The 15,389-nt window shown below is 41.3% G+C and overlaps 1 protein-coding gene across 9 annotated transcripts in view; it reads left to right on the forward strand.

The window, feature by feature from the left end:
- The window catches only part of SLC11A2 (solute carrier family 11 member 2), a 51,758-nt gene extending 39,054 nt beyond the window's left edge, over positions 1–12,704 (forward strand). For 7 of the 9 annotated variants that reach the window (XM_079936756.1, XM_079936757.1, XM_079936755.1 and 4 more), the window contains 7 exons: positions 448–534; positions 1,425–1,544; positions 1,699–1,848; positions 2,412–2,485; positions 3,320–3,473; positions 5,298–5,351; positions 6,737–7,949. In XM_079936756.1, the coding sequence (XP_079792882.1) occupies positions 448–534; positions 1,425–1,544; positions 1,699–1,848; positions 2,412–2,485; positions 3,320–3,473; positions 5,298–5,351; positions 6,737–6,901 (804 nt within the window). In that variant the 3' untranslated portion in view covers positions 6,902–7,949. Of the gene's footprint in view, positions 1–447; positions 535–1,424; positions 1,545–1,698; positions 1,849–2,411; positions 2,486–3,319; positions 3,474–5,297; positions 5,352–6,736; positions 7,950–11,473 lie in introns of those variants that run through there. The other 2 variants (XM_079936761.1, XM_079936760.1) reach the window with 2 other exon arrangements.
- The last annotated feature ends 2,685 nt before the right edge of the window (positions 12,705–15,389 follow it).

The following is a 15,389-nucleotide window of genomic DNA, read 5'->3' on the forward strand; positions in this document are numbered from 1 at the left end:
CATAGACTGTCTTGTCCTTTCGAATTCTCTGTCATCTTGATTCCTGATTGCCTATCTAGTTTTGATCACTACTTTCTTATCTATAGGACCTCTGACTCCTGGCTCTGCTTTGACTAAGGACTCCCTATTCTGGGTGTCCTATCATATCTGAAGCCCCCTTAAGGGCCCTCGCCTCCTGTCATCATTTAAAATGACCCCGCATTCGTGTATTACCATGCACACTCTAACTCAGTAAATGTTTTTGAAGGCATGGGGGTGTAGAAAGATTACGGAGGAAGACCTCAAGTGACACTGCAGCCCGTCTCTGCCCTTATCACAACCTGTGTCCAGTGTCTTGCCTCCAGCATCCATCTCTTGGGTGACCTGTGTATAATCTGTAGGAGAGGGCTTCTTGTCTGGGTGCTGGCCTCAGAAGTAAAAGTTGTTCCTCAACTGCTTTGGTTCCAGGTTGAAGCCTGTAGAAGTATCAGCAGCCCCCATACTCACCTTTTTCCTGACGATAACTCAACACTGGCTGTGGACATCTACAAAGGGGTAAACCTATTCAGATTTCTGATCTTCGCTCCTGAATCAATATTCTTAGCATAGTATCTGGTCTTTTCTGTGGGTTCACTTCAGAGCTCAGCATATCTTCTCCGGAGTGTGTTTTTTTCAGAGGTCCAGATGCTGGACAAGCCTTTTGGGTTACGTGGAAGGGAATAGAAGATCAGCTGAAAAGATGAATTGTATCAGCAATTCCCAAACTTGTGTTCATAGTATATTGTTCTATAGGACGTTAATTGGGGTGACTAAAGAAAGTGTTCCTGGGAATTCCCTGGTGGTCCTGGTGGTCCAGTGGTCAGGACTCCGTGCTCTCACTGCCGAGGGCCTGGCTTCAATCCCTGTTCAGGGAACTAAGATCCCGTAAGCCGCATGGGGCGGCCAAAAGAAGAAAAGAAAGTGTTCCAAGTAAAGTGGTGGTCTTTACTGGGGCCTCTCTGTCCCTTTTATGCTGGTTACATTGTGAACCTCCACGAGTAGAATATATAGTATGTAGCATTTGCAAAATTTATTTGAGCTCTCTCTTCATTCCTGTTACCATCTTGCAGAATAGGGTGTTAAGGAATTTAATTTGGGAAGTGTTGTGGACTTTTTTTTTTTTTAATAGTTAAGATATAGGTTGAGGATAAAGGCTTTAGGAGCCTAGAGAAGAGAAGGGACTAGGCTGAGGAGAAATAAAGGTCCCTCCAGCAGAATTTAGGTTGAAAGCCTCTAGAATGAGGTCAGGACCTAAGTCTAGCTTCTGTTACAGTGCCCAGCACAGCACTTGGTATAGGTAGGTGCGTAGCCAGGAAGAGGGAGAAATGTCGCAGAGGAGTGCTGTTTGGAGTGTTGTCTCAGGTGGTCTTTGACACAAACATATCTTTCTCCCTTGCCTCCCCCAGGGTGTCGTGCTGGGGTGTTACTTCGGGCCTGCTGCACTCTACATCTGGGCAGTGGGGATCCTGGCTGCAGGACAGAGCTCCACCATGACAGGAACCTACTCTGGCCAGTTTGTCATGGAGGTACCTGCTGTTTGGACTGGGATAGACTAGAGGAAGAGGACATTGCCCTTTTGTTACTTCTTAATCCCATGTATCTAAGGTCTTCCTGAACCTCCCCAGACCTTTTCCTGTGTCCTATTCCAGACATTCATCCTGCTTCTGTGTTTCCTTCTAGGGATTCCTGAACCTAAAGTGGTCACGCTTCGCCCGAGTGATTCTGACCCGCTCCATTGCCATCATCCCCACTCTGCTTGTTGCCGTCTTCCAAGATGTAGAGCATCTGACAGGGATGAATGACTTCCTGAATGTTCTTCAGAGCTTACAAGTGAGGAGGGAGCTGGGGAAACTCACATCCCATTGAGTCAGGCAGCATTTTGTATTGCCCTTAGTTACCAAGCCTAGTGCTGCGTGCTGGGGAAAATTCAGAGGAAGAAAGAGGCACAGTCTTGGTCTATAGCAAATGCATATGAAATCCCTGGCATCTAAAAGGCTTTTAGAAAGGGCTGGGTTTTTAAGCTTGGTTTTTTTTTTGAATGGGAATTATAAGCTATAATCACACATAGAACACAAAACTATTGTTCGTTAATCCAAGCAAACATTAAATAACGTATAGGACACTGCTAGATTTTGTGGAGATTAAGAAGACAAGGCAGATACAAATTTTGTATCTGACACTGTGTACAAGACACTATGATCATAATTGATGCTAGGTTAATGACACCTCTACAGATTTCCACATAATGCTCCAGCATGTTGGAATGATAGGAATAATTTCTCATGGAGTAGATGAGACAGGGTCTGTGTTTCCCTTTTGCTAACAGTGCTACTCTCTGGGGTGATACAAGGACCCCCAGTGGCCCTATCTGATCTTAGTTTTTTCTTTTCCAGCTTCCCTTTGCTCTCATACCCATCCTCACGTTTACGAGCTTGCGGCCGGTAATGAGTGAATTTGCCAATGGACTGTGAGTGTACTTCTTTTAGTTCCCCAAATATATATGGGGGAAGGGTATCTTCATCAAACAGGCCAGTGAGAAAATAAGTCATAGGGGAACTATATGCTTTGAGAGGTGATTGCTAAAGCTGCCCCCTCGGTCTTTGACTTAGAAAATGGAGACTGTGAATGTAACGAAGGAGGGCAAGCACAGTTTTCATTTCTGGGGGAAATTTTTCGGCTTTTAGGGCTTTAACTCTTTAGCTTCAGCCACTTAAGTTTAAAGCCCCTTAATTCCGTGTTAAATGATCTTGATGCGAAGGGCATAAGCTAATACCTTTTATATACATCTTTAAAGGACACGGTTTATTTGAAATGACTTGTTACATCTCTAGGGACTCATGACTTTTTGCATTTTCAGGGACTTTAATAATAGGGATTATTTGATAGTGTTTTTTTTTTTTTGGTACACGGGCCTCTCACTGTTGTGGCCTCTCCCGTTGCGGAGCACAGGCTCCGGATGCGCAGGCTCAGTGGCCATGGCTCACGGGCCCAGCCGCTCCGCGGCACGTGGGATCCTCCTGGACCGGGGCACGAACCCGTGTCTCCTGCATCGGCAGGTGGACTCTCAACCACTGCACCACCAGGGAAGCCCTGATAGTGTTTTTTTCCCCTCTTTCTCCCTATCATTATGTAACTATCATTATGTAACAGATTAGGCTCATTTAACCTAAGAACCACTTTTCAGTTCATTTTGAAATGCCTCTTAACTCCTGTCCTGTGTACCCCAAAAGACACAGTATCTTTTTATGTTTGTGGACAGGTTGGGCTATTCCACCAATAATTGTGCTGTTTCTTTTTACAGAGGCTGGAGGATCGCAGGCGGTATCTTGGTCCTTATCGTCTGTTCCATCAACATGTACTTTGTCGTGGTTTATGTCCAGGACCTAGGGCATGTGACATTGTATGTGGTGGCTGCTGTGGTCAGCATAGCTTATCTGAGCTTTGTGTTTTACTTGGTAAGTCCATTTGGGAGGGGGCAGGGGCATATAGGTATCAGGGTGGTCGAGGTGTGGCTAGCACTCAGAAATGAAAGGACCTGAAAGAGTCGTTAAACCAGCTGTGATTAAACAATATTTTTAACCATAAAATCTACCTTGGTTCCTAAGAGCTATCATTTTTCTATTTCTGTCACTTCTGTCTGGTTTCCATTCTTAATAATTCCTAACAAGAGAGTGTAGTATGTTTGAAGAACTAAAAGAAGATCAGCAGTGTAGAAAGTAGAGAGTGGTACGAGATGGGATTGGAGAAGGGAGCTGTGGAGTGTGATTTCAAATCTTTGGAGAGCAGCACATGTGGGTTCACAGCCCTGCCCAGCTCTACTACTTAATAGCTATCCAATAAGGACATAATTAAATAGTGATATTCTCTCATTGAGTTATTCTAGAGTTATTTTAAAGTGATGGTTATAAAATATAGCTACATAGAAAAGGAATGCAAAATTGTATATACCTAGGTAATCAAAAAAATTTTCAAAAGTCCAGAGTAAATTATGTAAAAATCGTAATAGTTGTTGTCTTAGGCTGGTGGGATTATGGATATATTCTTTTCTCTATTTTCCACATCTTCTGTAACATTACTTATGTTAATGAAAAGCAGCTATAGCGACAACAAATCCACCTCCCTATTCTACACAGGTTTCTCTGAAAAACACAGGAGTTGAGGATTAGGGACAGCAGACTTCATACCATGTCTGCTACAGAGAATAGCAGGGATGGAGGGTGGAAACCCACTGCTCATCTTTATAACACTTACCTAGTCCCCATGCCAATGTCTGCTACAGGTTATGTACTTGATTGAGAAAATCATTTTAGTGAATATTGAAAAATTATGCCCTGGATGGATATATCCCTTCTTTTTTCCTCCCCAGTAAACCATGGGCACTCTAAGATTATGCTGACCATAATATAGGGACTTATTCCAAGGAAACCCAAGTAACTGAGTATGTCCTTGACAGAAACTGTTTTAAAAATTTGCTATAGAACTTAAGGGAATCCTTCCTTCGTGCAAATTGGTTATGAAGGTGCCGAGTTCTCAGTCAGCCTGAGACTATTGAGATTGTTGAAGACCCATTTTTAAAAATAAATTTATTTATTTGTTTGTTTGTATATGGCTGCATTGGGTCTTCGTTGCTATGCGCAGGCTGTCTCTAGTTGTGGCGAGCGGTGGCTACTCTCCGTCGTGGTGCGCAGGCTTCTCATTGTGGTGGCTTCTCTTGTTGTGGAGCACGGGCTCTAGGTGTGCAGGCTTCAGTAGCTGTGGTATGAGGGCTCAGTAGTTGTGGCTCCTGGGCTCTAGAGCGCAGACTCAGTAGTTGTGGTGCACGGGCTTAGTTGCTCCACGACATGTGGGATCTTCCCGGACCAGGGATCGAACCCGTGTCCCCTGCATTTGCAGGCGGATTCTCAACCACTGTACCACCAGGGAAGTCCCTGAAGACCCATTTTTAAGGCTTAGGGCTGATTCTAGAGTGAATTACTACTGTTTAGCTCAAAAACGTATACTTATAGAGCAGCTCAGGAGACTATAGCAGTTGTATTAGCCAATCAGTCATTCCCCCTATCGTGAGGAATGGGGTAGGACTGAAGAAAAGTGGTCTTCAGGGAACTCTCCCAGTCAGCTAAAAGAAACAAACCAAACACAAAGCAGTAGGAACAGAGGGAACTCAGTATTGAAAATAGTATGGCAAAAGAGGTTTGTATCTGAGCAGTGCAATGTGGGCAGTCATGGGTAAGAGGCTCTTCAGAGAGGTCGGTGAATGATGACTGTATTTTCTCTTTCAGGGTTGGCAATGTTTGATTGCACTGGGCATGTCCTTCCTGGACTGTGGGCACACGGTAAGCACCTCTAAAGTCCTGCTGACCGAAGGAGCCACCAGTGGCTGTACTAAATAAACACTGGGTCAGTCTGTCTGTCTTCCGCAGGTAGCCATCAGAGCCAGTGTGTTGCTATGGTTTACTGTGTGAACATAGCCAAAAGTATGTGCTGTTGCACAGACTGCATTTCGGACTCAACTGTTTGTTGGGAAAGGCTTTTGCATATGTGTTTGAAAGAAGCCATTATTTTTCTTCCTGACCTCCTAACCTGGGAACTGGATTAGGTAGGGTCCTTGAAAAGCTGACATCTGCTGCTCTCAAACAACACTAAACTCTTTAACTGCCCAAGGGCCAGCTTGTTTTATCGTTTTGAGAGATTATCATCTATGCATGATTCTTTTTTTTTTTTTTTTTGCGGTACGCGGGCCTATCACTATTGTAGCCTCTCCCATTGCGAGCACAGCCTCCGGACGCGCAGGCTCAGCAGCCGTGGCTCACGGGCCTAGCCGCTCCATGGCATGTGGTATCTTCCCGGACCGGGGCATGAACCCGTGTCCCCTGCATCGGCAGGCGGACTCTCAACCTCTGCGCCGCCAGGGAAGCCCTATGCATGATTCTTAACAAGACTGACTATATGTTAAAAAAACATATTTGGAAAATGCAGTAAATTTTTCATGATACAAATTACAGAATGGGTATGCAAGTTTTGTTTATCAAAAGATAATGGATTTTAAAAGGCTGAGAAATACTTTCCTTATGCATACGCTTTGAATTGTTTTAATTATAAAAAAATAAAATCTCAACTAGAGTGGTTTGATCCATTTGAAATATAAAATTACGAGATATCTACCTCTATCAGGTTCAGGATTCTCTTAACTTATTTTCACTTTAAATTTCTCTGGATGTTAAGAGGGGTGAGAAAGCATAAAGAAGATGGTAAATGGACAGATAGCAAAACTCACCTGTAGGTGGTGGTTACTCATCTCATTTGAAAATCACTTCGATGATTTTCCTCAGAGACTGAAAGCTTATCGAAATTTTCTTGGGAGTCCTAATTTTAATAACTTTCATGTTAGTACCAAGCTTTCCTGACGGTATTTCTTCTTGAGCACTTAGAGTCATGAAACCTTCACCTTCCTCCTTCAGGAGGGTAGTGATAGAAAGAGATGGTAGCGCTTATGCACTGATGTTCTCATGAGACTTTGGGGTGAGGAGAAAAACTTGAAAGAAGAAGAGCCATCTGTTTTATTCCTAAAAGCCACCTTCTACCAGAATCGTCACCTTTTTCTGAAGCATGCCCAAGACGACTTGCAAGGCAATCTCGGGAGCTCTGGATCTAACGGTTGCAAAGCTCGCTTGCTCTCAGCAAGTCCTTAGGTATCACTATGGTTACAAAGTTCTCTCAGCAGGGTTGTGCTGGGCTACCTCTCTTCAGCCATTCCCTCAGAGGGAAAAACTTTGAGACCAGATGGTGGAGCTCTGGAATCAGAGGAGATGGGTCCCTTCAGCATGCAGCTGCTGCTCTTCAGCCACTTCTGACATTTTTACATGTGGAGCCTGAGACTATGTGATTATCTCAAACAAAATCACATTTGTCTGATGGAGATAAATAATCAAGTCTTTTATAGCCACTGACTTGGAGAGAACAGTAATGGGAATGGCATTGAAGGACTTTTCATTTTTGGTGTTTTTCTTCTGGAGTCCTTGTTGATTGATGTTCTCTGTTCACCTGAGCCCCTAAAGGCATTATTGCCGATACTTTGTACACAGTTAAAAGCATAGACTGAATGAACTGTCTTTTATATGGCATTAAGGGTAAACTACTATGTTTCACTGACCTTACCTTTATCTCAGCCCCTCCAGTGTTAGAGCACAGGATCATGAGAGACAAATTTCCCTAACTGTCCTTCCTCATATCCCTCCCTCTCCCCTACCATCATTCCCCAAACTGACATAAGACCATACTGAAGATATCGGGGACTGACATCTTAAGCTCTCGTCTGGCAGCTGTAGGTGAGGGCCACATTGACGAAATTCTTCGTAAAGACACTACAGTAACATTTACCTTTGACCCCAGTCTGGGTGAGTCCAGTCAGTCTCAGATTCACAAATATTTAGAAGCCCAGGTAAAAGCTGCTAGTTTTCTTTGAAAAGTTATATATATGACTTGCAATGATGGAAAATTTCTTCCCAGTTAAATGGCATTTTATATCTGTGTGTGTGTAGTAGTATTCAGTGTTAAAAACACTCCCATACTGTATTCCATTTGATCCTTTCAGATAGAAAGTGTACTTTATAGTCAGCCAGTACTTTGGGTACAATAAACAATGTTTAGGACTGAAGTCTTCCAGTGCCAGCATGTGCAGTACGTTTGTGTGGAATGTTTAAGGATATACAATTGTATTTTATGTAAACTGGTCCTTGTTCTCCATAAATGTGGCATGAAATAATTGTGCTGCTACAGCATACTGGGAATTAACAGGGATGGGAAAGAGCTGCAGTTTGGCTCCTGTGAGGTCCTGCTAGTGGTTTTAGGAGTGATTGCAGCAAGTTTTTAGTGATCATTCAACAATATGTAAACTTGGTTTGTAATTAAAAAGTTTCTTTTCCTTTTTCCAATTCGGTTTCCTGGGTATTTTTTTAACTTTGAAAATACTTTATTAATGGGGCGTCAACCACTTTGAAATACTGAAACATCAACTACCACCTGGAATGACATACTAAACTCACACTGTTAGTGATTTTTCTCTTTAAAAGAGAGAGAGAAATACAGTTGATCTCTGGACAACCCGGGGTTGGGGCACTGACCCTCCATGGAATAAAAAATCTGTGTAAAATTTATAGTTGGGCTTTCATGTTTATAGTCGGCCCTTCATGTCCAGTGTTCCTCCGAATCTGCGGTTCCGCGTTCTCAGATTCAACCTGCCTGGGGTCATGTAGTACTGTAGTATTTACCACTGGGGAAAAAATCCATGTATGAGTGGACTCACGCAGTTCAAATTTATGTCGTTCAAGGCTCAACATAGGTTTAGTTCCCAGAAGACTTGATGAATTGCAGACACCAAACACTAATTTCTATTACCCATTTAGTCAGATAGTTTTGCCATTGCTAAAGGTTACATCATTACCATATTTAAAGTTGAAAAAACATTGTCATCTGGCCTTTTTCTGCTCTAAGCTGAACATTTTTCTATCTGTAGTCTTGTTTCACCATTGAGGTCTTTTATATTCTGTATATGCTACCAAAAAAAAAGTATGAGTATTTGAAAAGTATGAGTATTTGAAAAGAGAAACCAAAATTGTTTAGGTTAAAAATGAAAGCATTTTGGCAGACCTGATATAAATGGAAATATTGGCACCGTTTAATAGAAACAAAGACAGAGCCCAGACACAGTAAACTACTAGCCTTGTCACCAAACACATGGCAGGAAAATCTAAGTCAGCACTTAATTTGTTTCAAGGGTGTCACTAGAACTTCATTTTCCCTTTCTCTGTTGCAAGCTTTCCCTGTCTGTCTTACAGGAGCTGAATACTGTAAGTAACACCATAGAAGTTATCTGGCAATTTTGTTCTCCATGTTGTCCTTCCTCATTTAGCTCTCCCTTCTAACTTTGTTTCTGTTTAAATCTTATTTTTTTTTTTTTTTTGCCTTGCTGCGTGGCTTACGGGGTCTCACTGCGTGGCTCCACTCGGGCCCATGGCAGTGAAAGCCCTGAATCCTAACCACTAGGCCACCAGGGAACTCTTTACTTTGGATTTAATTTCAGAACTAAAATCGGATGCATAACAATTTGAAGATCCTGATCTGAGCTATTTCCTTTAGCTCTGCCCTCTGGAGTGCTTTCTGTTCCTTCCTTGGATAGGACCAGTGCATCCAAATGTGTCACCTTCTCTTGGCACCTTGGCTTTTGAATGTTAAAAATGACTAACACACTGCTATGTGCTAGCCGGGGTCTTTGCACTCATACGATCTCATGTAATTCTTATAACAAGAGGATCAGCCTCTATATAGATAAGGCAACTGAAAGACCAAAAAGTAAAATAATACATCACTAAAAAGTGGGCAATTGGCATTTGAACTTGAGTAGCTTAATTCCAGAGCCCACATCATCATTACCAGTCATGCTATATAATATATAGTATACACTTCATGCGCAGTTAAGACCCCAGGCTTTGGTGTTCAGCAGCTCCAAGAACAGCAACATATCAAAGATACTTTGCTTGATACTCTGATGAGTGCTAGAATATGGTTTAGATCAAGAGCTGCCAGCTGGTAGGCTAATTTTGTTTGGCCTGTGCTAAATTTTAAAAAGTACCTGAATGCTTTTTCAGGTAGATGTGGAAAATGGGCAGGGCCCTCTGTGATCCTACCCCAGCCATAACTAAGGACTAATAGTTTATTCATTTGCATACCTCTCTGCCCTTGAAAGGTTTAGCCAATTCCTGTGCAATTTACCCCATTTCTTAGTGCCTCCAAGCAATATGACAAACTTCTCCAATGAAGGAGTGCTCTCTGCTAAGTCATCTAAGTGATACAACCTGGAGGTCATGGGACTAAAAATGCAACCCTTGCTTTCTACATAATGAAGAAGCCCACCACCTTAGTTCACTTGAGAAAAGACTGCAGTGAATTGTCAGTGTTATCTGACAATCGCTCTTGGTTACTAAAGCTTGAGTCATAAGACCTTAAAGTGAGTAAGCAAGCTGAAGTCTGAAGTCCCGTTGTTCTGCCCTAAGGCCAGTGTGACTCAGTAATTTCCTAGCCCACTAGTTGAGAATAGTTTTATCTTGGGCTCCATTTGGTTTCATCTTCACACAGTCATCACAAGCTTGTGAGGTATACAGGGCAATTTGTAATGTGTTAAAAAATTATTGAAGACTGGAACTTCCCTGGTGGTCCAGTGGTTAAGACTCCGCACTTCCATTGCAGGGGGCGCAGGTTCTATCCCTGGTTGGGGAACTAAGATCCCGCATGCTGTGTGGCACAGCAATTACTGAAGACTAACATGAGATAGCTTATTAACGTACTTGACATTTTCAAATGTAGCGTTTATTCCCATTTTACAAATAAGTAGGATAAGGCTCCAGAAAGATACATGACTTGCTCAAGGTCATAGGAAGGGGCAGAGTTGGAGCTTGACCCCAACTCCAGTTCCTTTTCCACTATATAATAGAAACATTTTCTTTCTATGAATTTATAGTGTGCATTCGGCATCCTGAGCACTCATGATTTCATTTAATTCTTATAACAAAAGGATCAGCCTCTATGCAGGTGAGGCAACTGATAGCCCAAAAAGAGTTTGTTGTTGACAAGGGGCAACAACATTCCTAACACCCCAAGTAATAACAGTAGCGCTAAAAGGAGACTCAGTGATTGTCCCATGGTGAATTCGGAGGAGAGAAAAAGTAAGATACAACTTCACAGATGCCAACACAAACCATCTGGATTCAGGTCTCCAGGGGTGGGTCTGACAATGTGTTTTAAAAGCAGCTGAAGTGATTCTAATTTAGCCTGATAAACGTTTGGGACCCGTAGCTCATCTCTTCTCTTAGTACATGCCATTTTGTTTTTTTTAATGAAAGGTTTTGCTTTGCTCATGTGCCAAAGGATAATAGGGCCCAGATAATAGGGTCAGGATTTAGATTATTTGCAATTTTATTTCTTTTTTTTTTGGCCGTGCTGGGCAGCTTGTGGGATCTTAGTTCCCCGACCAGGGGTTGAACCTGCGCTCTCAGCAGTAAAAGCCTGGAGTCCTAACCATTGGGCAGCCAGAAAATTCCCTGAATTTTATTTCTAACACACTTGGTATTAAAGTACAAAAGCTCGCAGTGCGTTTGCTCTTAATATCCTGATCAGAAACAATCATCCTGAGGCAGAGTGTGTCGCAAGGATAGTCAAAGTGCAAATTTTCCTGAGGGCATTCGGTACCATCTCAATCTTTAACTATTTCGGCTCCTAGCAATTATTTTATATACAATAAACCATTCATGTATCTGTAAGCCATTTCTTTTCTGAAATGAAAGTCTATATAGAACTGAAAAAAGACCTACATTGACATGCTGATTATAGGTACTTAAATGCCAAATTCAATATTTAAATACTTGCAAATCAGTCTAACCCTTTTCCATTTTTTTGTCCTCAGTACCTACGTCTGGGATTGACAGTTCAGCCTGAACTCTACCTTCTGAACACCGTGGATGCTGACTCACTTGTGTCTAGATGACTGACAGCCTGAGAGACTCTATAAGACCCAATTTCTCTTAGTCCTTTTGTGCCAAGCGTCCTGTTAACGTATCTCTGTTAGTTCAGTGGTGAGTTTTGGTCAACCATTTTGAGCAGAAGGCAAAGATTTCCTCATGGGACGGGTGTTAAAAGCTGACAGCTTTAAGTGTAGGTCAGAGACCCGGAGAGTCCTGCAACTGCCATAGTTAAATTTTTAGCCCGTGATGGTCACACACCCCTATGGGCTTGTGTCTCGACTTCTGGAATTTAAAATATATATCTGTGTGTACGTTTAGGTAAACCTGAACATATCAGTTTGGGTAGAGTTTTAAGGTTATATAAAAATGATAGATCTTTTGTATTTTTTTAACAAATGTTGCTCAGATAAATCAGGTATTTATTTTGTCTGGATCGCAAGTGACAAAGGAAAAGGAGCATTGTTCTTTTTCAGAGTGAACTGGTCAAGCTGACTTACTTTTAAAGTGATACTTGACTATAGCCAGTTAAATTTCACTTTGATTTTTATTGACCGAACCTTGGTGACTACTGATTCTAGCACATCATTTCCAAAGAAAACACTTCTTCTATTTGGCATGTTTAATCCTGGTTGTCGGTGTGCTTTGTGATTGTTATTTTCTTTGTTGCTTTTCTTGAGTTTTTTTCAGAGCTATGATGGTATTTTCCAAAGAGCTTAATGCCTACGAACAGGATCCAGAAATCACACTGAAACCAATGATCAGTTTTCCCTGCTGCATTGTAACTCAGCCCATTCTAGCATTTAAGTTGTAGGTATAAAAAGAATTCTAACATTTAACTTTGTAAGTCCCAACAGAAGATAATGGAGGTATTAGTTTTCTTTCTGATGTGTGTATAGTCCCACCATGTCTTTTCTTCCCACTTTTCCCATTAACACTCCAAACACCATTTCTAGGTCCAAAGTCTATTTCCCGGAGTGGCTAATATTTCTAACGCTGACTCTCCTAGGGAATGCTAAGCGTTTTAAGTTATATATACCAAGTATAATAGTATGAGATGAGAACTAGACTGGGACTTGGAAGATTTGTCCACATGTCACAAGCTGCCTGCCTACATGTGGCTTATAGATATTTTTTGATCCCCCTGTTCCTAACCAGGATTTTTTTTTTCCATAAAATTTTTATAATAAAACATTTAGTATTTAAAACTTGAAAGTTTCTACATAACGATCTGATTGAAAAGTCAGAAGATTTTCAACATTGGGCCCACGTTCCTTCATGGAAGTGCAGTTGGCTTAAACTGAGTGGCAGCTATCCATTTTTTTTACATCTTTATTGGAGTATAATTGCTTTACAATGGTGTGTTAGTTTTTACTGTATAACAAAGTGAATCAGCTATACATATACATATATCCCCATATCTCCTCCCTCTTGCGTCTCCCTCCCACCCTCCCTATCCCACCCCTCTAGGTGGTCACAAAGCACCGAGCTGATCTCCCTGTGCTATGCGGTTGCTTCACACTAGCTGTCTATTTTACACTCGGTAGTATATATAAGTTCATGCCCAGCTATCCATTTTTAATGGAATATACTCCAGGGTGGCATCCATGCCTTCTTTCATTTCCTTCCAGCCCCAAAGGCATTGAGTTTGCAAACCCTGCAGCCTTTGTGTGTTTGAGCATCACTTTTCTCTTTCAGCGTAAAAATTGAATATCCAACCCCTCTGCCTTATTTTATTTTATTTTTTTCTGCCTTATTTTAAAACTTAGCACCTTTCAATAAGACTTAAAAAAATTCAGACATTGCCTATGTTCATTTATAATGATTTGATCCTCTAAGTGGCAGGGATTTTTTTCCAAGATGATACTTTCAAATTCCCTCATTTCTACTTCATGGCCCTTGAAACTTCTGATAAGAGCGGCATCCTTGCAACCTAGGTTAGAGACCTTCTGATCTCAAAAATGAAACTGAGTTAACGCCACTTATCAGCTTTTACTTGAAAAAGCGACTTAAAAAATGAGTTTCAGCGTTTTGGTTTCTTTATACAGAGACAGCAATCTAGATGAATCAGTTTGTTGGATTTTCCTCCCTCCATGGGCAATTTCATTTCTCAGTAGTTTCACTACCAGAGAATATTTGGGGAAAGAAAAAAAAAGCAAAAAAGAAAATCCTGTTTTGCAACTCATAAAAAGATAAGGTGGTTGGTTAAACAGAGATTAAGTACTTGAGGAATTTCTGTAGCTTTTCTCCATTCTTTAACTGTATGTTACTAGGAACAGACTAGAGTTTACAAAAATTTATAAGTATACCCCTCAGGTCATATAGCTCCTGTAATCAGAAAATTTGATAATAAAGCAAACTGAATCATGCTAAAACCAGTAGAGAAGATTGATGTCTAAAGAGTGAGTCTTGGGTAAAGTTTTATGCTAAGTCAAGAATATTTAATTATTCTTTAATTTATGATTTACAAATCTGGATTTCTATGTTATGTGCTTATATAGATATTAATATATTCAATCTTGGTTTTTTTGGCCGTGCTGTGCAGCATGTGGGATCTTAGCTCCCCAACCAGGGATTGAACCCTCACCCCCTGCAGTGGAAGTGTGGAGTCTTAACCTCTGGATCGCCAAGGAAATCCCAATATATTCAATCTTAAGATTAACCTAGATGCATATACTCACTCAGTTCCTGGGGTTTAACACTGTGGAGTCAATTTTTTAAAAGGATGCTCTGACAGTGTATACCCAGAATGTTAGAAAAATGCAATTAAATAATTGTTACTGAGCAGCTGCTGCTACCTACCTGTGTGTTGGCTTAATATAAAAGGCAGTCAGAGCATATCCAGGCACATGCAATAGTTTAATCAGTCAGTGAGGCAGAGGTTACAGCAGATGATGAAAATAGCCTTCTCAGTTTTAAACATTATGATGTTAAGCCACCAAACCTTTGCCCCAGAAGTATTGTGCAAATTCAGGTACTGTATTTTATCTATTTATAAGGTCCTCCTGCAACGGCATCCCCTCTTTACCCAGGCTAATGTGGGTAAATGGGCATCCTGCATACTTAACTTTTCTCCATACAAGATTTTACATTTTAATTTAAACATAATTTGTGAGCTCTCATGCATAATACTTTTGTTTTTTCTTTTTTTTTTTTTTTTTGCGGTACATGGGCCTCTCACTGTTGTGGCCTCTCCCGTTGTGGAGCACAGGCTCTGGACGCGCAGGCTCAGTGGCCATGGCTCACGGGCCCAGCCGCTCCACGGCATGTGGGATCTTCCTGGACTGGGGCACGAACCTATGTCCCATGCATCGGCAGGCGGACTCTCAACCACTGCGCCACCAGGGAAGTCCCATAATACTCTTAATAAATATTTTTCATTGCTTTTTTCAAGCAATAAATATATTACTTTAGTACTTTCAGAGTAAGATTATGACAAAATTCTGGAATCTCTTGGGTTTTGTGAGAAAAGCCCATTTCTGATTAAACACTTCAGTTAATCTATTTTTACTGCTGAGCATATATTGAGAGAGTGGGATCTTTCTGGTAGCCTGATTAGAAGTATCTTTTCATTGTGTAATCAACATGAAGGATGACATTTCTATTCCAGCCATCTTAAATTTTTCTGACTTTCATGGAACATATTAGAGCCAACTGCTGGAATATTTACCCTAGTAGAATAAAGTAGTTGGATTCTTTCCTTGCCTATTTTTTTTTAATTAATTAATTTATTTTTGGCTGCACTGGGTCTTCGTTGCTACACGCGGGCTTTCTCTAGCTGCAGCGAGCGGGGGCTACTCTTCGTTGCAGTGTGCGGGCTTCACATTGTGGTGTTTTCTCTTGTTGCAGAGCACCGGCTCT

The sequence above is a fragment of the Stenella coeruleoalba genome (genome assembly GCF_951394435.1).
Source record: "Stenella coeruleoalba genome assembly, chromosome: 11".
NCBI lineage: Eukaryota > Metazoa > Chordata > Mammalia > Artiodactyla > Delphinidae > Stenella > Stenella coeruleoalba.